The 20,425-nt window shown below is 66.8% G+C and overlaps 2 protein-coding genes across 2 annotated transcripts; both read left to right on the top strand.

The window, feature by feature from the left end:
• Positions 1 to 10,483: 10,483 nt before the first annotated feature.
• On the top strand, positions 10,484 to 11,442 carry CUNH4orf48 (chromosome unknown C4orf48 homolog). Its single transcript, XM_037530274.2, is given in 4 exon segments — positions 10,484 to 10,526; positions 10,529 to 10,615; positions 10,834 to 10,922; positions 11,318 to 11,442. Coding segments are annotated over 4 exon segments (285 nt in total). The 3' UTR covers positions 11,384 to 11,442.
• Positions 11,443 to 15,438: 3,996 nt separating this feature from the next.
• On the top strand, positions 15,439 to 18,646 carry NAT8L (N-acetyltransferase 8 like). The gene is made up of 3 exons (XM_037529808.2): positions 15,439 to 15,805; positions 16,450 to 16,614; positions 17,989 to 18,646. The coding sequence occupies exons 1-3, from the start codon at positions 15,439 to 15,441 to the stop codon at positions 18,354 to 18,356; spliced, it is 900 nt and encodes a 299-aa protein (XP_037385705.1). The 3' UTR covers positions 18,357 to 18,646.
• Positions 18,647 to 20,425: the final 1,779 nt, after the last annotated feature.

Below are 20,425 nucleotides of genomic sequence, written 5' to 3' on the forward strand. Positions count from 1 at the left end.
CGCGAGCCTGTGTCTTCCTAATGGCTCAGTCTCCCTCTTTCCGCTTGGTTGAGTCCACTGGGAGGGGTCCGGCCTCCCCTTCTCTCCGCGCCTGGGCTGCTGCGAGGGCTGCAGAGCAGTGCCCTGGGGTCAGGGCCCGCTGTCCTCCTTGCTTGGGGTGAGGGCAGACTGTGGTTTTATTTCATCCAAGTCTTTCTTCCACCGCCAGCCCCAGAGCGCGCTGCTCTCCCCCAGCACCTCACCCCTGCTCTACTGCGCTTGGAGTATGTCCTGACGTGTGTGCCGACAAATGCTAATGACAACCCTGTATTTTGTGTCTTCAGCGGACAGACCCACCGCACGGTAACTTTATATTCCCCAAGGATTAAGCCCTCACATTGCTTCCCATTGCCTGCCCTGCAAACAGCCTGTGAGAGCCTGGTCGGAGCTCCTCTTGACTGGGAGGGCTGGGAGATACAGGCCCCAGAGCAGGGGCGTTGCTCAAAGGCACCAGGTGATGTTACAGAGGACTCCCAGAGGCTCTCCAGGGGGCTGTACCAGTTGCCCCCCCACAGCTGGGTGCTGGAGCTTTCACAGCCTTGCAAGAACCCATCGTTAAATTTCCAGGACCTTCACAAGTTTCTCATTAGCCCATTGTATTTATTTTACTACTTTGCCTTTACAAGATACTAACTTCATCTTACTACTTCCAAGGCGTTCCCACTTCCTAGACGTTATTTATGCCTCTGGTAACCACTCTGGGAATGTGGTGTAAGCATGTGCTGCTGCAAGCTCACCCCAGCTTCCTTCCACGGAAGGAGCTTGAACTCAGAGACAGTGGTCACATTTGCACCATGAATTTTGACACACACTACAAATCAGGGCTTGATTGTTTTGTTGATTGTCTAGCTAAGTAAAAGGACAGAGGGATGAGGAGGGATCAGAGGGAGGGAGGGCGGAGCACAGGGGGCTGTGGTGATGGTGCACAGGTGCACGGGTGAAGGAAATTCTGTGGGGACTACACCTGAAGGGGGTGGGGGGAAGCAAACATTGTTTAAAAATGAAAGGGCCTCCCTGGTGGTGCAAGCGGTTGAGCACCGCACTGTGAAGCTGTTCACAGCCTCTGCGGCGCGGGTTCGATCCCGGCCGGCCAGCGAGAATCCCACATGGTGCAGCAGACCTCTCGTGTCCCCGCTGCTCCCGTCAGCAGTGTATTTCCGTCAGTCTGCCTGCTCTGTTCCCTGCTCTGTCTCTGGTGAGTCCTATCACCCTCCCGCGCATCTGGCCTGTACCCTGGTTCTTGTATAAAAATAAGTAAATCTTTAAAAAATAAATAAAAATGAACAATGATGGAAAATATATAAATAAAAAGAAAATTTAAGGGCCTCCCCGGTGGCACAGCGGGTTGAGCGCCGCACTGTGAAGTTGTCCGCAGTCTCTACAGCCATGGCTCGATTCCCAGCCAGCCAGGAAGAAACCCATATGGCACAGCAGACCTCTCCTGTCTCCCCGCTGCTCCCCTCGGCAGTGTCTTCAGTCCATCTGCCTGTTCTGTTCCCCACTCTGTCTCTGGTGAATTCTCTCAACCTCCCTCGCCTCTGACTGTACCCCAGTCCTTGTATAAATAAATATTAAAAAAATACATATATTAAAAAGAAATTTTAAAAAAGAGAAAATGATAACAATGAAGAGTAAACTTCAATGTCTGTAGTTAATACCCTGTGAATAGTGCGTGTGCATGCACACACACACACACACACACACACAATTGAGGCAGTATTTTTCCCAGTATTCAAAAACTATAATTCAGCTAAGAAGTCTCATATCACTGGCTGACAGTCTGAAATAATTACCTTCAGTGTATCCACCTGTTCTGCTCCCCACTCTGTCTAGTGAATCCTCTCACCCTCTGCATTTCTGACCTACACCCCAGCTTTTGTATGCATAAGTAAATAAATAAAATAAATCTTAAAAAAAAAGGGAAGACAGGTGGAGGTACTTGCAGTATCAAAAGCAATCATGGGTTATCATTTATGAAAAAAGGAATGTTTGTAAAATTTTTTTTTTAAGATTTACTTATTTATTTATACAAGCACTGGGCACTGTCAGAAGCGCGGGAGGGTGAGAGAATTCACCAGAGCCAGAGCGGGGAACAGAACAGGCAGAAGGACCGAAGGACACTGCTGAGGGGAGCAGCGGGCAGCAGGAGAGGTCTGCGCGCCATGCGGGACCCTCACCCGGTGGCCGGGGATCGAACAAGCGTTGCAGAGGCTGCGGGCAGCCTCGCAACCCAGCGCTCAACCGCTGCGCCACCCGGGAGGCCCCTGTAAATTTTTAAGATTTTTTTTCATTTATATAAGAGCTGGGGTACAGGCCAGAGGCGCAGGAGGGTGAAAGGATTCACCAGAGAGAGCGGGGAGCAGAACAGGCAGACTGACTGAAATCCACTGCTGAGGGGAGCAGCGGGGAGACAGGAGAGGTCTGCTGTGCCCTGTGGGTAGCTCCCTGGCTGGGGATCACACTCAGGCCGAGGTGGCTGCCTACAGCTTGATAGCGCTGAGACTCAACCCTTGCTGCCACCAGGGAGGCCCGAATGTTTGTAAATTAAGGAGAGGAACCGGAAATCCAATAGACAATGAGCAACAGAAAAGGAGGAAATTGTTAGGTCACCCCAACTGCCACTGGAGCTAGGAGGCCTGCAGAGGGAGCTGAGGCGCCATCAGTCCCTGCACCTGCAGGCACCTGTCTTTGCTGCATCTCCACCCTGCAGACCAGAGTCATCTCATCCTGTCTGGGGAGGAGCAGCAGCCCGCCAGAGCAGCCAGAGCTGGGGGTGGGGGGTTCTCTACATGGCTGCAGTCCTTTTACCCAGCCAGCGGACCTGCATTCGCCAATTTGGGCCGCACATGTCCTGAACTGCAAGTCGCCAGGCTGTTCCCGTCCACACTCATCATCTGGCAAGCTCGAAGGCTGTTTTTTATTGTCAACATGCATGGTGCTAGACGTGTGACCAGCCGGAGCAATGACAGCTCCTGAGGGGGGAGCGCCTACAGCCTCCTTTCTGCTGCGCCCACTCCCTGCCCACTCTCCCTCAAGGAAAGGCTTTGTCCTTGTGGTTGAAGGACTTCATCCTTCAGCGGCCACATCGATGACCGCATCACAGGGTCTACACGTGCCGATTAAAAGGCATGTTTTCAGATTGCATAAAAAAGGGACCCAATTGTCTATGATCTATAAGAAGTTCAATTTAAAGGCCTCCCTGGTGGCGCAAGGGGTTAAGCACCGCACTTTGAAGCAATCCGCAGCCTCTGCAGCACGAGTTCAATCCCCAGCAGGCCAGGGAGCTTCCCAGAGGGCGCAGCAGACTTCTCCTGTCTCCCCCTCTGTTCCCCTCAGCAGTGGATTTCAGTCGATCTGCCTGTTCTGCTCCCCACTCTGTCTCTGGTGAATCCTCTCACCCCCCCACTTCTGGCCTGTACCCCAGCTCTTGTATGCATAAATAAATAAATCTTTAAAAAAAAGTTCAAATGAAAATTTGAGCAGCTCCATTACCATGAGGCAAAGCAGTCTTCAGAGTAAGAAACTACGAGGGATAAAAAGCACTTTATAGGGCCTCCCTGGTGGCGCAAGGGGTTAAGACACAACTTATGAAGCTGTCGGCAGCCACTGCGGCCGGAGTTCCATCTTGGCCAGGAGCTACCCACATGGCACGGCAGACCTCTCCTGTCTCCCCCGCTGCTCCCCTCTGCAGTGTGTTTCAGTCCGTCTGCCTGTTCTGTTCCCCGCTCTGTCTCTGGTGGGTCCTCTCACACCCCACTCACCTCTGGTCTGCACCCCAGCTGTTGTATGCAGAAATAAATGTCTTTTTTAAAAAGCACTTTATAGTGATAAAAGAATCAATTCATTAAAAGCATATAACAATTATATGAGTGATAGAACTTTGAAATGCAAACAAAACCGTTAGAAGAAGGAGGGAACTAGGGAAACATCCATTTAGCAGGGTATCAGACGCCTCTCTACTGGGAGCAGGCTGCGGACAGTGCAGAGCTCACCCCAGAGGGCCGCCGCTGCGAGTGCAGCTGACTCCGATTCAGGTCATCAGAAGTATGTTCTTTGGTCAAAATGGAATTAAATTAGAAGTCAATAGTGAAAAATATCTGGAAAGCCTCCATATGACTAAAAGTTTCAATGCTATTGATCTTTTTGCAGAAGCAACTCTGTTTCTTTGCATTCCTCTATAGTTTTCTATATATATTTTTTAATTTTTTTAAATTTATTTATTTATACAAGAGCTGGGGTACAGGCCAGAGGCGCGGGAGGGTGAAAGGACTCACCAGAGACAGCGCGGGGAGCAGAACAGGTGGATCCACTGAAATCCACTGCTGAGAGGAGCAGCAAGTGAGACAGGAGGGTCTACTGCGCCCTGTGGGTAGCTCCCTGGCTGGATTCGGATTCAGGCCACAGCGGCCACTGGCTGAGATTTGGGGGCCAGTCCTCCTCAGGGAGGCCCCCCCAATTTGAGGTCTTTTATAAAAATGTAAATTCTCTCTTAGCCCTGCTTTCTCTGTGTCCTGTTAAGTTTTAACATGTTCTCCCCTAAGTCACCTCCAATTTCCATTTGACTTCTTTGATCCATTGGTTCTTTAATTTCCACAAATTTGTGAACTTTCCAGTTTTAATTCTATTGTTGATGTCTAACTTCACCCTCTCCTGGTTAGAGAAGATACTTTGTATGATATTTATTGCCAATATGGATAAAAACACACCATCCAGCTACCTGCTTTCTGCACAGATCCAAAGACACCCCAAGTGGGGCCTCCCTGGCCGCGCAAGCGTTACTTCTCAGCCGCTATCAAGCTACCAGCAGCCACTGTGGCCGGCCTGAGTTCGATCCAGGCCAGGGAGCTGACCTATGGGGCGCAGCAGAGCTCGTCTGTCTCCCCGCTGCTCCCCTCAGCAGTGTTTCTCAGTGGATCTGGCTGTTCTGCTCCCCACTCTGTCTCTGGTGACTCCTCTCACCCCGCCCGTCTGGCCTGCACCCCAGCTCTTGTGCATAAATAAATAAAATAAATCTTTTTAAAAAAGAAACCAAAGACACGCACGTAAAAGGGTGGGAGAAGCTCCGTGCAAACAGCAGCCAAAGAGCGCAGCGCTGGCTGAGAGGACGTCGCTGACACCGCCCGGCAGGCTCTCGCCGTCCATCGTGCCAAGGTCCTGTGCGCGTGTGTCCTTGCGGCTGGGCGGCGAGCGCCGGGCCTGCCTGCTCGGGCAGATGGGTCCGGGTGCCCCTCCTCTGCTCCCTTGGCTGCTCCCGCTGGTGGCTCCTGCACTGCGCAGGGGTGAAGCCCCAGCTGCCCGCGGCCCTGTTTCTTCCCGCGGCGCTGTCAGCCTCGCGGCATGGACTCACGTCTGCTTGCTGCGCTGAAGCTTTCGTTCGTGGATAATGTCCTCCTGCTCTGGGGACTGCTGTGAATCAGAGGATGGAAGTGTCTGGTACTAGCATGGCTGCCCCCATGTCTTCTTGCAGGTCTTGCTGCGCCTCCAAGACGCTTGTTTAAGTCCCGTTGGCGCGGATGGTCCTGCGGGTCCTCCAGGCGCTGTCTGTGCGCTGGCATTTGTCCCGGGCATGGTTCCTGCTTTGGTTTCTCCGTCTTGTGACCCGCCTGTTTCTGTTGTTCACTGGACATTTGAACCTGATAATGTGGGGACTCTGGAAACAAGATGTTCCGCCTCCTCGGAGTTTGCTCTCTTGTAATGTTATTCTCGACTATTTGGTTGTTGCTGTCAGAGGTCGTCTCTGTGCTCAAGTATAAACCCGGGGGCTTTCCGGAGGGTTCACCTGAGCCTGTGTGATCACGGGCTCATTTTCCTGTTCATGCAATTGTTTTTAAAAGTCTTGTTTTTTGTTTGTTTGTTTTTCAAGTCTGGCTCACACAGGCGGCGGTGGAAAGCCAAGTGAGGGGAGAAAAGGCCTCAGAGCACGCGGCAGTCACTTCCACGCCGGGGAACCTGCGGGGGCAGCGAGATGGCTGCCTTCCCGGCTGCTTCTCGGCGGCCATCAGCCAGGCACAGCTCCCGAATCTGGAGGACAGAGGCTTCTTTTGTCACCCTCCCTCCACCCGCCGGGGCAGGCTGCCTGGGAACACGACCTGGGCGGGACGGGCAGTGCTCCAGAGTCAGGAGCCCAAATCTACCAAAGGAACTTCCGTTCACTGTCCAAGGCTCGCCCTGCGCTGTGCGCCTTCAGCGGGCTCCAGGGCTCCAAGGAGGGCCGCGCAGGCAGACGCTGCAGACGCTGCGGGCGCCCCTGCTGCCCAGGGGTGGGGGCTCGCCTCACGGGGCTCACTTCTCTGTCACCGCCCAGATTCCTTCTTCATTCGGGCCATTTTACAGTGTGTTGTCTGTTCAGCTGAGCTCCTCTCAGCTCTGCTCCACATGAGTCCAACGGGCCTCTCCTGCCTAACTGGATTTCTAGAATTCTCTAGAATTTCTATTTGCCTGCCTGCCTGCCTGCCTTCCCTTCTTTATTATTCTTTTTTAATTTTATTTAATTTTTACATCATTTTTCATTTTTGCACAATGTATGCATTTTCATCTTGGTCGTAGTCCCCGTACGACTCCCACCCCCCTTGTTTTGATCCAACTCCCTCCTCCACCCCGCGCCTCTGGCCTGTACCCCAGCTCTTGTATAAATAAAAAATAAATCTTAAAAAAAAGAGCACCAGCACGTCTATGTTTATAGCAGCACTACTTACAATAGCTAAGCTATGGAAACAACCCAAAAAATCCCCAAAATGGATGACAGGAGCAAGAAGATGCGGTCCATGTGCACGATGGAATGCTACTCAGCAATCAAAAGCTATTTGTTTATTTTTCAAGCCTTACCTGTCACTTTTACTGGTTCTGTTCCCTTTCCTGACATTTTTAAGGTTCTTCTTAAAAACATGCTAAGTAGTGTTACTCCAAAACCTGCGTCTGGTCATTTTCGTGTTTCTCATCCCTTGGGGTCAATTCTTCTTTTTTTTTTTTTTTTTTTTTTTTTTTATAGAGGCATGCTTTATTTATTTGTTTGCTGGTTTGTTTGTTTGTTTGTTTTGTTTATACATGCACTGGGTACAGTCAGAAGCGCGGGAGGGTGAGAGAATTCACCAGAGCCAGAGCGGGGAGCAGAGCAGGCAGAAGGACCGAAGGACACTGCTGAGGGGAGCAGCGGGCGGCAGGAGAGGTCTGCGCGCCATGTGGGACCCTCCTCCGGTGGGCGGGGAGCAGCCGGGGATCGAACCGGCGCCGCAGAGGCCGCGCGCAGTTTCGCAACCCAGCGCTCAACTGCTGCGCCACCGGGGAAGCCCGGGGTCAATTCTTCTTGCCATCGGGGCCCAGGTGCGTGTGGCCTCTGCCCCACCCAGCGTCCGGACAGAGGGCTCGGGGGCTTCCAGGGCCAGGCCTGCCCGGAGGCTGCTTTCTCCCAGAGCGCATCCGAGTTAACTTCTGCCACTTGTCTGGGCATGACCCGCCCAGAACCCCGTAGAAACAATTTAAGTTTTCACATTTCTCGGTCAGTCAGTTAGCCGCACCATTCTGAGCCGAGCAAGCTTCTCAGGGACGGGCGTTTTCTGCTTGTTCTTTGCCCCCAGGCGGCCCATCAGCCTACACCTGCCCTGCCTCCCCCCCCCCCCCCCCCCCCGCAGGTGGTGGCCCGTGGGTGGCCCATGCATACCAGGGGTGGAGCGGAGCTGCTGGGCTGGAAGCCTCGGGCAAGTTCATCTGGCCTGAGCAAAGCCCCACTCTGACCCTGCGCCCTGCACCGCGCAGCCCCGCCTCCCCGAGGTGGCACCACAGTCTTCCCCTCTGCCCTCCGACTCCCAGGCCACCAGGCCCCCTCTCAGCCCTACTCTGAGAAGGTGAGTGCAGGGGTGAGGTGAGGGCATCCTGAGTGCTAAGAGTTGGGGGTGAGGCCGTGAGGTGCGTCTGCTCTGGGAGGAGGTCCCTGAGACTGTGCAGGGGGACCCAAGGTGAGCACAAGTGGATGATCAGCCTCTCTGAGGGCCTGAGAGCTGGGGCCAAAGCCCCAGACCAGCACTGTGGCTCCAGGGGGCAGCAGCCAGGGAGAGAGAGGGGTTGTGGTTCTGTGTGTTGGGGTGGGGTGTCCCAGAGCTTCCAGGTATCACATCTCCCCGTCTGATCTCCAGCTTGATCTGGCTGAGCCACCGGGCGCAACGTCTGGCCCAGCCACAGTGTCCTGCCACCCCTGAGGTGGGAGTGCCTGGCCAGCTCCCTTCTGGACGCAGCCCTTGTGCTCCTAGCCCGTGCCCTCCAGCCTGCACCCCACACCCATCCACCCTGTGTCATCTGACTGCCCAGCTCTCTTCCATGCTGCAGGCACAGGGGGCCTCGAGAGACCTCAGATCCCGCCCTCCCCACGGGAGAGGACAGAGTGCACCCCAGCAGCCGGTGAGCGGTGCGGCTGGGGCGAGGGTCCCTGCGCCGTGGAGGTGCTGCACCCTGACCCACCCAGCACAGTCAGCAGCACCTGGTCAGGTCCCTCTGCAGGGCAGCCCTGGCTGCGTTGGCTGAAACGTGGAATGAGCCCAGAGTCCACTCCCGGGAGGGAGGGCAAGCAGCTGGGCCAGTCACGCTGGCCCCGTGCAAGCCCCCACAGGCGGGGACTCTGACCCGCGCAGCCTGAGCCTGGATGACAGGACACCCACGGCCCACTCATGGGCTCGCAGGGTCAATCCCATGGAGACAGGAAGCAGATGGTGGGCACCAGGGGCAGGGAGCTGCTGTCCAGCCACTAAGGTTCCAGCTGGCGGAGCTGAGGACGTCCTGGAGATGGGGGCGGTGCTGGCCGGTGGACACTCGAAGAGGCCTGACAGGGCGCATCTGACATCACGTCCCTTCATCACGCTATAAAACAGCCCCGTGAGCCGAGGGCCTTCTGGCTGTCTCAGGGGACTGGCCCACATGGGCAGCAGCGCACGAGGGGCTGAAGACAGATGCCGGGCAGCTGGCACCAGGGCCCGGGAGGCCAGGCCTGCAGCAGGGTTCCCTGGCTCCTGGGCCTTGGGCCCAGCAGGTGGGGGCCAGCTGCCCTGGGGAGCGTGGGTTTTCCGGCTTGAATGGGGAGCACTTTTGGACACTCCCCTTGAGAGTCCGCTCCTCTCAGGCCAGCGCTCAGGGGACAGCTGGCCATGGGCGATTGCAGGGGACAAGGCCAAGGACACGGTGTGGGCGAAGGGGTGGCCAGCAGAGCCCAGGGGCAGCAGAGGGGCGCCAGGGCCGATCGCTGGGCCTGGTGCACGAGTGTGCGTCGCCGGGGAGGGAGGGCGCGGGCAGGTAGGACCAGGGTCCGAGGAAGACGGGGAGAGACTGGCCCGTGAGACAAGGAGGTGCTGAGACAAGGAGGTGCTGGGGGTTGTTTTGTTTAAATGTGAAAAAAATCAGTCAAGGAGAAAGAGGGGGGGCAAGTGGGTGCCCTGGGGGATGGGGAGGGCTGGGTGGGGGGAGAGGAGCGCTGTGACCCGGCACCCAGGACTCAGGCAGCAGCGGGGGGCCTCCCCCCAAGCTCTCGGTAGGGGCGCACGGGCGCAGAGCGGCGGGCTGGCTGCGAAGGGGGGGAAGGCCCGGAGGGGAAGCAGATTCCGGGGTGCGGGGGCCGGGAGGTGGGGCGCGAGCCCGACGCAGGCGCCGGACCAGCGACCCTTCCCGGTCCAACGAGGCGGGCCGAGCCTGGGCGCGGCGCGGACGCGGCGGTGCGCGGGCCGGGCCGGGCCGGGGCGGGGCGGGGCGGGGGGGCCGCAGCCCGGGGCAGCCCGCGCAAGGGCCTGTGCGCGCGGTGGCCGCGGGCGCGCGTGCCCACCGTCCCGGAGCCGGCGACAGCCCCGCCCGGTCCCGCCTGCGGCCCCGAGCGCCGGCCCCGCGGGGCTGCGGCCAAAGCGGGGCGCGGAGACGCGCGCGTCCGGCCGGCTGCGGCCCCGCGTTCCCCGCGCCCCGGCCCCCCGCCCGGCCCGGCGCGGAGGCGGCCCTGCCCGCCCTGCCCTCGCCCCGGCCCGCGCCGGGCCCTGCCTGGGGGCCCCGGGCCCCCCAAACCCCGGGCCGCCGAGCCGCAGCCGCAGGCGCCGCCGCCTCCAGGCAGCCCTCCCGCCTGCCCGGCCCGCGGACGCGGACGAGGCCCCGGGGCGCGCGGGCCACGCGGGGCGCCCTCCCCTCGGCCCCTTTAAACGGGCCGCGCGCGCTCCGGTCTCCATGGCGACGCCGGCGCGCGGGCGGGCGGGCGGGGCGGGGCGCGCGCGGCGCATGCGCCGTGCCGAGCGCCTCCCCGCGCGGCTGTCGGGGTCGCAGCTCCGCGGTAGGGTGGGGTGCGGCTCGCCGGGCCCGCGCGCGGGGCGGGGCGGGGCGGGGCGGGTGCGGCGGCGGGGGGCGGGGGGCGCGGGGCCGGCGGGGGGCGGGCCGGGCTCGCGGCGCGGGGCGCGCTGACCCCGGCCGGGCCGCTCCTCCCCAGGCCATGGCGCCCCCGCACGCGCGCCGCCCCCCGCCGTCGCCGCCGCCGGGCCGCTGCTGCTGCTGCTGCTGCTGCTGCTGCTGAGCGCCCGGGCCCGCGCCGAGCCCCCCGCCGGGAGCGCCGTCCCCGCGCAGAGTGCGTGCGCCGCGGCCGGGCGCGGGGGCGGGGGCCGGGGGGCGCGGAGGGCGGGGGGGCCGGGGGCCCGGGGGGCGCGGGGGCCGGGGGGCGCGGAGGGTGGGGGGCCGGGGCGCGGGCGGCGGGGGCCGGCGGGCGCAGGAGGTGCGGGGGGGCCCGGGGGGCCGGGGGGCCGGGGGGGCGGGCGGGCCTCGCCTCGCCTGACCGCGCCCCCGCAGGCCGCCCGTGCGTGGACTGCCACGCGTTCGAGTTCATGCAGCGCGCCCTGCAGGACCTGCGCAGGACGGCCCACAGCCTGGACGCGCGGGTGAGCCCCGGCCGGCGCCCCCCCCCCCCCGTGCTGGCCCCGGGTACCCTCGGAGCGCGGGCAGGTCCCCGACCCCCCTCGCGCCCGGTTCCCAGCCGAAGTCCGCGCGCGCAGCGAGCCGGTGGCCCCAGGCTGTGTCCGCGGTGCCAGCCCCGCGCTCCGGGCGGTTCCTGAGTAGTCCCGGGGGGACCTGTGCCCCCCGCCGGGGTCTCCTGCTATGCCGGTGGGGCTCCCGGAGAAGCGGCCCGTCCCTGGGCGTGTGGGGGAGGGTGTCCGAGACCCCTGGAAAGAGAAGGCGGGGAAGGAAAAGTGGCTGGGCTGCGGGTGGGGTGGGCGGCCCCAGGACCCCGGGCGTGGCAGATGAGGCCCTGAGGAGCCCCCGCCTGGCTTTGCAGACCGAGACCCTCCTCCTGCAAGCTGAGCGCCGGGCCCTGTGTGCCTGCTGGCCCCCCGGCGGCTGAGGACCGCGCAGCCCTGCCCCCCAATAAACTCATGACCCGGCCAGCCTGTGTCCTGTCTTCCTGCTCCGGCGCCAGCGCCCACACGCAGCCCTCTCGCCTCCGTTTCCCCACCGGCCCTGCAGCGCCCGCCCCAGTGGTGTGGGCCTGGCCTGCTCCCTGGCCCGCGGGCCCTGTTTTGAGGTGGGGGGAGTGTCCACTGGCCTGGCTCACCCTGGCGCTGAGCCTCCCAGGCTCCTCAGTGCCCCATGGCCAGAGCTCCCTGGGCCCTGGAGCTTCAGGCAGCACCTCCTCTGGGCACGGAGGCCGGGACCCCTCGCCACCGCAGCCCGGGCGGCCCTGGGGCACGGGGACTCCCAGGTGGGCACCGCCGTGCTCCCTCCTGTCAGCAGAGCAGAGCTGTGAGCCCTCAGTGCCCAGCTCTGGCAGAGCAGGCCTTCCTGGGCCCCCAGGCTCCCCCCATCCCGTGGCCTCCCAAACCCTGCCTGTGCCCAGCCCTGTGGTCAGTGCTTTTCTGGCTAGAAGCGCCTGGCCACAGGCTTTGGGACCCCAGGCAACAAGCTGGAGTCCTTCCTGGGCCCTGGGGGATGGCTGGATGTGGGGGCCATGATGCCAACCCAGACAGGCCTGGGGGTGCGGGCCTCAACTGCCCTCATGTCCAGACATGAGGGGTGTACAGTGGGGGGCCCTCCGGCCCGGGACCCCCTGACAGGGCGCTGGGAGGGGGCAGGTGTGGGGCGCACAGGTACCTTCAAGGGCATGTCCCGGGGGGCCCTGTCGGCTGGGAGGGCGGATGTAGCCTGGGTTCTGGGCTTGGTTTGCCAGATTTAGGGAGACACAGATCAAGGGGTTCTTTTTCGTGTGAAAAGCGGCAGTCCTGTCAAGGACAGGTACGGTCCCTGGAATATTGGGACATCCACGCTGAAAATTATTCCTTGTTTATCCCAAATTAAAATTTCAGTGGAAATGCTTACTTTTCGGGCAGTCAGCCCGGGCACATATTGGGGTCTCTATACTGTAGAGGATGGGGACCTCGGGAATGCTTGCCTCAGAAAGCTAGGGAGGTAACTGCGGGGGGCGGGGGGCTGCTTTGCACAGCTGCTTCCCGAGTGCCCTCTGGGTGCCCCCAGCCGCGGGGGTGCGGGGGCAGCATGGCGGAGAACAGCCCGGGAGCCAAAGGGGAGAAGGGTCAGGGCGGGCCAGAGGGGTGAGACCCGGGGAATCCCTGTTGTGTTTGAGGTGGAGCCAGCAGGGATTTGGGGGGGGTCCGAGGAAGGGAGTGGCTGGGCAGGAAGGCACTGGCCGGGGTGTCTTGAGCAGAGAAGCCTAGGAGGCAACTGCACGGACAGGCCTGGGAGGGGCTGGAGGGAGCTGGTGGGAGCTGGTGGGAGGTGGTGGGAGGTGGTGCCCAGGCCCTGTAGCCTGAGTGTGGACAGAGGAAAGGTGGTGCTGATGGCATGAGGGCACCCTGCCAGGGGGCAGGTCAGCATGTCATGCTACTGAGGTCAAACAAGGACACTGGACTTGGCCACTCTGCTCATTGTTGACCTTGGCAAGAGCAGTCATTTGGGGGTGGGGGAGGCAGAATGGGGGGCTCGGAGGAGCGGAGAGAGCCAGCTGGACAACTGTGAGGAGTGTGGCCTGTGTGGTGGGTGCCAGAGGTGGCGCCCAGGGCTGGCTTGCCTGGGCAAGCCTGGGTGGGGCCCGCGTCATCTCTGGGATAGCTTTCGTTTTTCCTGGAGTTTGTGTTGGCCTTGTTGCCCCTGCCCCACTGCCTGCCGCGCTCCTGCGCTTGCGTTCTCTGCTCGGGGAGCACCCCCAGGTCTGGCCCTCCCTGCCCCTCAGCCTCCACCACCCTTCCGTCTGGAGACGCTGCCTCCCAGGCCCTGAGTCATCGGCTCCCTGTGTCTTCAAGGAGCCCCCGGGAAACAGGGCTGCAAGTGAACCAGCTCCTCCTGCCTCAGGGGCACCCGGACCCTCACCCCACCTGCCTGCTCTGCCCGTCTCTCTGCGGGGGGTTGTCTGTGGGACCCCTCCTCGGCAGGCCTGCAGTGCAAAGCCCCAGGGGCAGGCTTTGTTCTCTCCAGGCCCAAAGCCTGATGGCCGCCCGGGCCTGGCTGGAGGGGAAGATGGCGGCACAGCGCCTGGCCCGTGGCCGTGGCCGCAGGCGGCAGGACGACAGGGGCCCTGTCTGCGCCACTGGACAGGGTGGCGTGCCTGTGGCCTCTGGTCCTCGGGGCTTCTGCTGCTGCCCTTCTGGCACTGGCCTCCCTTCCCATCCCCCGGCCTCTTGGCTCTTCCTGGGGACTCCTGGCCTTGCCCCAGCGCGCCCCAGCATCCCAGCTCCCGCGCCCTTGGAGGAGGCCCGCGTCTGGGGGGCTGCAGGACCCTCCCGGGGGGCGCTGCTCCGAGGAGCGCCCTGCCAGGGCGGGGCCCCTCCCGCGGGCCTCGGGGCGCGCCGGGCCCTGGTCCTCCCTGGGGAACTCAGGGCGATGCCGGGTGGGGGAGCAGGGCCCCGGCTGCTCCCTGCCCTGCGCCCCACGGGCCTGCCCCTGCCTAGGCGGGCACCGGGCGGCGAGGAGGGGCAGGACGGAACCGAGCCAGGCCCGGGCCGCCCTGCTCCGGGGCGGGGCGTCGGGCCGCCGCAGCTTCCCGGCTTGGCACGGGTGCCGCCTCCTCCCGGCCGTCCAGCGAGGGCCCGGGGTGGCCGTCCCGCCGCCAGCCTTTCAGGGACGGGGCGGGGGGGGGGGTGCAGGGTGACGCGCGGCGAGGCCGGGCCGGAGCGGGCGCCCCCGTGGCCAGGCGGGCTGGGCTCTGCCTCAGGCCCCTCACCCCGGCCCCGGCCCCGCCCCGCCGGCCCCTCCCCCAGCAGCGGGTCCAAGCGCCCAGCCGGGCCGCGGGGTGGGGGTCGCCGCCCCACGGGCCCTGAGGGCCGCGGTGTCCCCAGGGGCGCCCGGGAAGGCGCGTTCTGGAAGGTCGCGGCCGGGCGGGGGCCCCCCGCGGTGGGCCGGTTGACTCCCGAGTCCGGGTCCTCCGCGCCCCACCGCCCCGAGGCCGCGCCGCAGCCCCGCTGCCGAGTCCCCGGGCCGGCGGCGCCCCCCGCGAGGGCGCCGCTCCCCGGCCCCGGCCCGGCCCGGCCGCGCGCGGCCCACGTGCGCCGAGCGTCCTCCGCCGGCCCCGGGAGCCCGGCCGGGCAGGGGAGAGGCCGGGCGGCCACCGCCCCCCCAGGCCCCGCGGGCGGGGCGCAGCGGCGGAGCCGGGCGCGCGGGCGGAGGACGCGGCGGGAGCCCCGAAGCACCTGCACCGAGACCGCGGGGCGCATGCGCGGGCCGGGAGGGCGGGGGCCGAGCCGGGAGGGGTCCTGCGCCCCGCACCCCGCACCCCGCGGCGGGCGGCGGGCGGCGGGCCGCGGGGGGGGCTGCGCCGCGCCGGGGCGCGCGGGGCGGCGGGCGGCGCCGGCCTCGACCTCGCGCGCAGCGGGTTCCCACGGCCGCGGCCCGGGTGGGGGCGCGGGCGCCCGGGGCGCCCCTCCCCGGGGCCCGGCTCGGCGCCCAGACAGGGGGGCGGGGTCGCGAGGCCGGGCGGCGGCGCCCCAAGGCCGCCCCGGAGGGGGACCCGCGCGCGCGGGCGGGCGGGCGGCGGCGGCCGCGTCGGGGGCTCCCGCGGGCGCGGCGGCGGCCTCGGCGGGGGGGCGGGGGCCGCCCCGCGCGGCGCCGCCTCCGGGCGGGGCGCCCCGGCCGCGCGCCCCCCGCCGCCGGCGGGGCCCCCGGGCCGCCCCGTCGCACCGGCCGGCCGCGGCGCAGCGCGGAGCGCGCCGCCCCCAGATCACATGGCGACCCGCGCAGCCAATGCAGTGGACGCTAGGACCCTGCGCCCGGCCGCGCCGCCGCGTTATAAGCGCTTCTCCAAGATGCGGCGCAGCTGCCCGCGCGCGCCCCGGCCGCCCGCGCTCGCCCCGCGCCCCTGAGCCGCCGCCCCGCGGGCCCGAGGGCGCCGCGCCCCTGCCCTGCGCCGGCCGCGCCCCCCCGGCCGCGTCCCCGCGCCGCCCGGCCGGGTGCATGCAGTGTGGGCCCCCCGACATGGTCTGCGAGACGAAGATCGTGGCCGCCGAGGACCATGAGGCGCGGCCGGGGGCCCCGAAGGACGCGCGGCGCGCCGCCGCCGGAGCCCGGTGGCCCCCGCGGCCCGCCGCGCCCCCGCCCGCGCCCGCGCCCGCGCCCGCGCCCGGCCCCCAGCCCCGGGGCGGCGCGGGGGGCGCGGGGCCGCCGGGGGGGCGCGGGGTGCACATCCGCGAGTTCCGCGCGGCCGAGCAGGAGGCGGCGCGCCGCATCTTCTACGACGGCATCATGGAGCGCATCCCCAACACGGCCTTCCGCGGCCTGCGGCAGCACCCGCGCGCGCAGCTGCTCTACGCCCTGCTGGCCGGTCAGTGCGCGCCCGCGCCCCCGGGCCCCCGCGCGCCCGGACCCCCCCGCGCCCGGTCCCCCGCGCCCGGCCCCCCCGCGCCCGGCCCCCCCCGCGCCCCCGGACCCCCCGCGCCCGGCCCCCCGCGCGCCCGGTCCCCCGCGCCCCCGGACCCCCGCGCGCCCGGACCCCCCGCGCCCCCGGACCCCCGCGCGCCCGGACTCCCCCGCGCCCCCGGCCCCCCGCGCGCCCGGACCGCCCCGCGCCCCCGGCTCCCCGCGCGCCCGGACCCCCCCCCACCGCTCCCGGACCCCCGCGCGCCCCGCGGCGTTGGCGGGGCCGGCCCGGGCGTGGGAACCGGCGCCGCCGCGGGCGGCCCGGGTGGGGGCGGGGCGCGGGCGCCTGTCATCCCCGCGGGGCCGCCCTTGTGCGGGGCCGGGGCGCGCCGGGGGGCCGGGGGGCGCGCAGCCTTTGCGCAGAGGCCCGGCGCGGCCGCACGAGCTGCGGGAGGCGCGGCGCCACGCCAAGGTCACGCGGCCGGGCCCGACGGGGCAGCGCCCGCTCCGCGGCCGGGGCGCGGGGGAGGACAGCCCGGCCGGGGCCCCAGGGGCAGGGGCGGGGCGGGGGCGGCCGCGGGCCCGGCTCAGGCGCGCCTCTGCCCGCAGTGCTCTGCTTCGCGCTGACCCGCTCGCTGCTGCTCACCAGCCTGGTGCCGGCCGCGCTGCTGGGCCTGCGCTACTACTACAGCCGCAAGGTGGTCCTCGCCTACCTGGACTGCGCGCTGCACACGGACATGGCGGACATCGAGCGCTACTACATGAAGCCCCCGGGTGAGCTCTCGCCGCCCTCCGGGCCTGGTGCCGAGGGGCTCCGGCCAGCGCGCGCGGTGCCGCGGCCCGGCAGGCTGCGGGGACAGACCCAGCCCTGCCGCGCGGCTCCCAGCGTCCCCGGCCCGCGCCCTGCCCTCCGACGGCCGGTGCTGACGGCCGGCGCCCGGGGCTGCTGGAGGTCTCACCCTCCCGCCCGCCTGTGGCTGCGGGGCTGGCCGGGAGTGCCAGGGCCCTGGGCGGAGGGGAGCCTGGGGCGGGGGCAGGGGACTCTGCGGGGGACCGGGCGGAGGGTAGAGGTCGCGGAGGGGCAGAGAGAACCCTGGGAGCGCAGGATCCCCCACGTCAGGAGGGAGGATCCGGCCACCCACACCGGCCTCCTGCCCAGGGCAGGTTGGACCTGGTCCCAGGGCAGGCTGAGTCCTGGGGCACGGCCACTTGGGTCTCTCCAGCCTTTGTGGGGGGCGAGGCCTTCTGGGTGCGGGGGTGTCCCCAGCTGGGAGAGCTGGGACGGTTGGTTCGGGTCAGGTGGGGGCCCCGTGTGTGCCAGGGGAGGGCAGCTGGGACAAGCGGGGCGAGGTGCCCCGTGTGAGGGGGCCCCGGCACTGCCAGCCGCTGTGCCGTCAGTGTTGGTCGCCCCGCGAGCCCAGGCCCTCCGCACCCCGGGGCAGACCTGGCACCTCACAGCCCCGAGTCCACGCTGCCTGGCTCCGTCTGGTCCAAAGAGACCCACACGGCACCAGCAGCACGGGTGGGGGGGCAGGGCTCGGGCGGGGCTGCTCCTCTGTGGGGACCCCCCACCCCGGCCTGCGGCCCCCTCCTCCCTCCTCGCCTCCTGGGGCCTCTCTCGGCCCTCCTGCCCCGCTCGGGCTGTGATTGGGCCAGGCGGTGGGTGGCTTTGGCCTGGCCCCCGGGCTGTCTGCCCAGGAGAGGCTCAGGTCAGTGGGGGTCACAGCAGTACCACGGCCGTCCTCGGTCTCCCACTGGATTTCTGAAGCGTCCTCTGTGCCAGGGGCTGCCTCTAGTGTCCTGACATGGGGCCCACGGGGCTCCCAGGGGCGTGGGTGCCCCAGAGGTGGCCCCACTGTCCCCGCCTGCCTCAGCCCCGCTCCAGGGGTCCTTTTGGGTCTCCCTCCTGGCTGCTCTCCAATCCTGGGGTGTCGAGTTTGGTGGGACCCAGGTATCTGGGTCGGCAGGTCGGCTGGCTGGGCATTTGGCCTGGGGGAGCTGGCGGGGCCCTCGGCTGAGGCCCGGCCAGCCCTGGGTCCCCGGGGAGGGCTGCAGCCTGGAGCCTCCCCGGCTGCTGTCAGACCCAGGGGCCGGCCACGAGTGGGCAGCAGGGTGGCTGTCCGTGCCCTGACGCCTTGTCTTCCGCAGGCTCCTGCTTCTGGGTGGCCGTGCTGGACGGCAACGTGGTGGGCATCGTGGCGGCGCGGGCCCACGAGGCGGACAACACAGTGGAGCTGCTGCGCATGTCAGTGGACGCCCGCTTCCGTGGCAAGGGCATCGCCAAGGCGCTGGGCCGCAAGGTGCTGGAGTTCGCGCTGCTGCACAACTACTCCGCCGTGGTGCTGGGCACGACGGCCGTCAAGGTGGCTGCCCACAAGCTCTACGAGTCGCTGGGCTTCAGACACATGGGCTCGAGTGACCACTATGTGCTGCCCGGCATGACCCTCTCGCTGGCCGAGCGCCTCTTCTTCCAGGTCCGCTACCACCGCTACCGCCTGCAGCTTCGCGAGGAGTGACCGGCCCTGCCCGCCCGCCCGCCCGCGGCCACCCCCTCAGCGCTGCGCTGGGCCTCCCCTCCCAACACCACGCGATCGGGCCTCCAGCTGGTTCCCGGGAAGTGGGGCTGTCGCTCCAGTGCTTGCAGCCCCCGCCCCTTGTCCTGCCCGGCCTGCCAGGGCTGTCCCTGGAGAGACCCAGCCCCGAAGGCCTGGCTGCCGGCGCTGGCTCGAGGGGTGCCCCCGGCCCATGGCCCCGGGGAAGGTTCCCCAAGCACAGCGCCTCTGCCGCGAGCCCGTCCGGCAGACCCCTGGTCGCCAGCCAGGCTGTGGCCGGGCCATGGTGCCGGCTAGGCTGGCTGCGGGCCTGCTTCGCTCTGCATGCGAGGGGGTGCGGGCTGCAGCATGCCGCATGCCCACAGCCCCCGCCCGCCGCCCTGCCAGCCTGGACCCAGGCGGTGTGAATCCCGGCCCGCGCCCCGCCGCCGCGGGGCCACCCGCCCGCCCCGGCTTCTCCTTGTCGGCTTCGCTTCGCCTGTCTCCCCCTCGGCCCCTGCCCCGGCTTGGCCGACGGGCGTCAGCGCCCAGGTGGGGTCCCGGAGCAGCCTGGTGCACGGCTGTGCCGGGCCTTTCAGGACAGCTGGGGGGCAGGGCCGGGGTCCCCTCCCAGGCACCAGCTCCACCCTGATGGCCCCTCCCAGACCCTAGGCCCTTCCTGTCCCGCGCCGGCGGGCCCTGCCCCGAGAGAATCTTCACCAACCCAGGCGGCTGCCAGCGCCACTGAGCCCACAGCTTCTCCTAGCCTGAAACCGCCCCAGTTTTCGCTCCGTTACTTAGACAGAATAGCACCCTGCATGACTTAACTCTTGGGACACACGGGAGTCTACGCCTCACCCGCCCGGGGCTCGGCACGCGCGCTGCTGCGGCCCGCCTGGCGGGTGGGTGGCCGGGTGGGCGGAGGGCCGCGGGGCTTGGCATCTGGAGGGAGACCCTGGTGCTCTCCCCCGGGAGAGCGTTCCTGGCTTGGAGGCGGCTCTGGGCCACCCCTGTCCAGGGCTTTGGGGGCCGAGGGGAGGCGCAGCACGTTCCCCGGAGCCCTGCTGGGGGAGCCGGCGCGGCCCTGACAGGCGTGTCCCGTCCGCTAGCCTGCGGGCTGGCGACTGGGGTCTGGCCTCCTCCCTCGGTCAGGGCGGGAGCTCCGGCGAGGGGCGGCCCGGGGGAAGGCGGTTGGCAGCGCCTGCATGTCTGGCTGCCAGCCGGGCCTGGCCGCGGCGGTGGCCGAGGGCACGATGGCCCCGACCTGCCATGGGGGGTGCGGCGGGGGGCGCGGCCGGCACAGCGGGCCCCGAGCTGGGTCCCAGGTGGCGGGGCCTCCGTGAGGGGCACTCGGAGAGCAGGCGAGAGGCCCCGGACCGTCTCCGAGACACCGGCCAGCCCTGTACAGCCCCTTCCCCTGTACATTCCTCCCTGGTGGGCCCGGCCCCGCTCGGGGACGGGAGTTTTGTAGACTGTACAGAAATCGGCACCCTATTTTCTTGCAGTTCTCAGATTTTGTTAATCTGGATTATACAGACAGACGTAAAGTGTTTTAGCAAAACGGAAACAGTCGTGCCTTCTTCCTCTCTGCTCGGTTGTGCTCTGGCTCGGGGCGGCCGTAGTCGGCGTGGGGCGTGCTGGGGGCTGTGTGGGTCAGCATGATGGGCCGGGCCCTGCCTGGTGTAGTTGGGGATCCCGCCAGCGTCCCCCGAGCCGGTGCCCGTGGAGGCTACGTGGCCACTGGACTCACTGGGGCCGGGACGGCCTGGAGGATCCTGGGGCAGCCAGCGGCAGCTGCTGGCAGGGGCGTGGCCCGCTCCTGTCCTGCTGGCGTCTGGAGGAGCGCTGGGCTCGCCTCATCTTCGGGGTGGTCCCGGGGGTAGAGGCTGGCCTGACCCCGACATTCCCGTGCTGCCCCTCTGCTGCTGCCAGGATGCAGGGGAGACGGCGGGGGGCCCAGGCCTGGAGCGACTGCCGGCTGCTGGGGTGGGCAGGGGTACCTGTGTGCCCAGAGGCTGGCATGTGCTGGGCCAGGACAGGCCTCACCTGCAGGT

Source organism: Talpa occidentalis, unplaced genomic scaffold (genome assembly GCF_014898055.3).
Source record: "Talpa occidentalis isolate TD23 unplaced genomic scaffold, MPIMG_talOcc4v2.1 talOcc4.6, whole genome shotgun sequence".
NCBI classification, from domain to species: domain Eukaryota; kingdom Metazoa; phylum Chordata; class Mammalia; order Eulipotyphla; family Talpidae; genus Talpa; species Talpa occidentalis.

What these genes read in the sequence shown, in the direction of transcription:
- NAT8L (XM_037529808.2), top strand. Translation starts at nt 15,439, where the DNA reads ATGCAGTGTGGGCCCCCCGACATGGTCTGCGAGACGAAGATCGTGGCC. An exon ending in GCTCTACGCCCTGCTGGCCG is followed by an intron (nt 15,806 to 16,449) that starts GTCAGTGCGCGC and finishes CTCTGCCCGCAG; the next exon opens with TGCTCTGCTTCGCGCTGACC. An exon ending in CTACTACATGAAGCCCCCGG is followed by an intron (nt 16,615 to 17,988) that starts GTGAGCTCTCGC and finishes TGTCTTCCGCAG; the next exon opens with GCTCCTGCTTCTGGGTGGCC.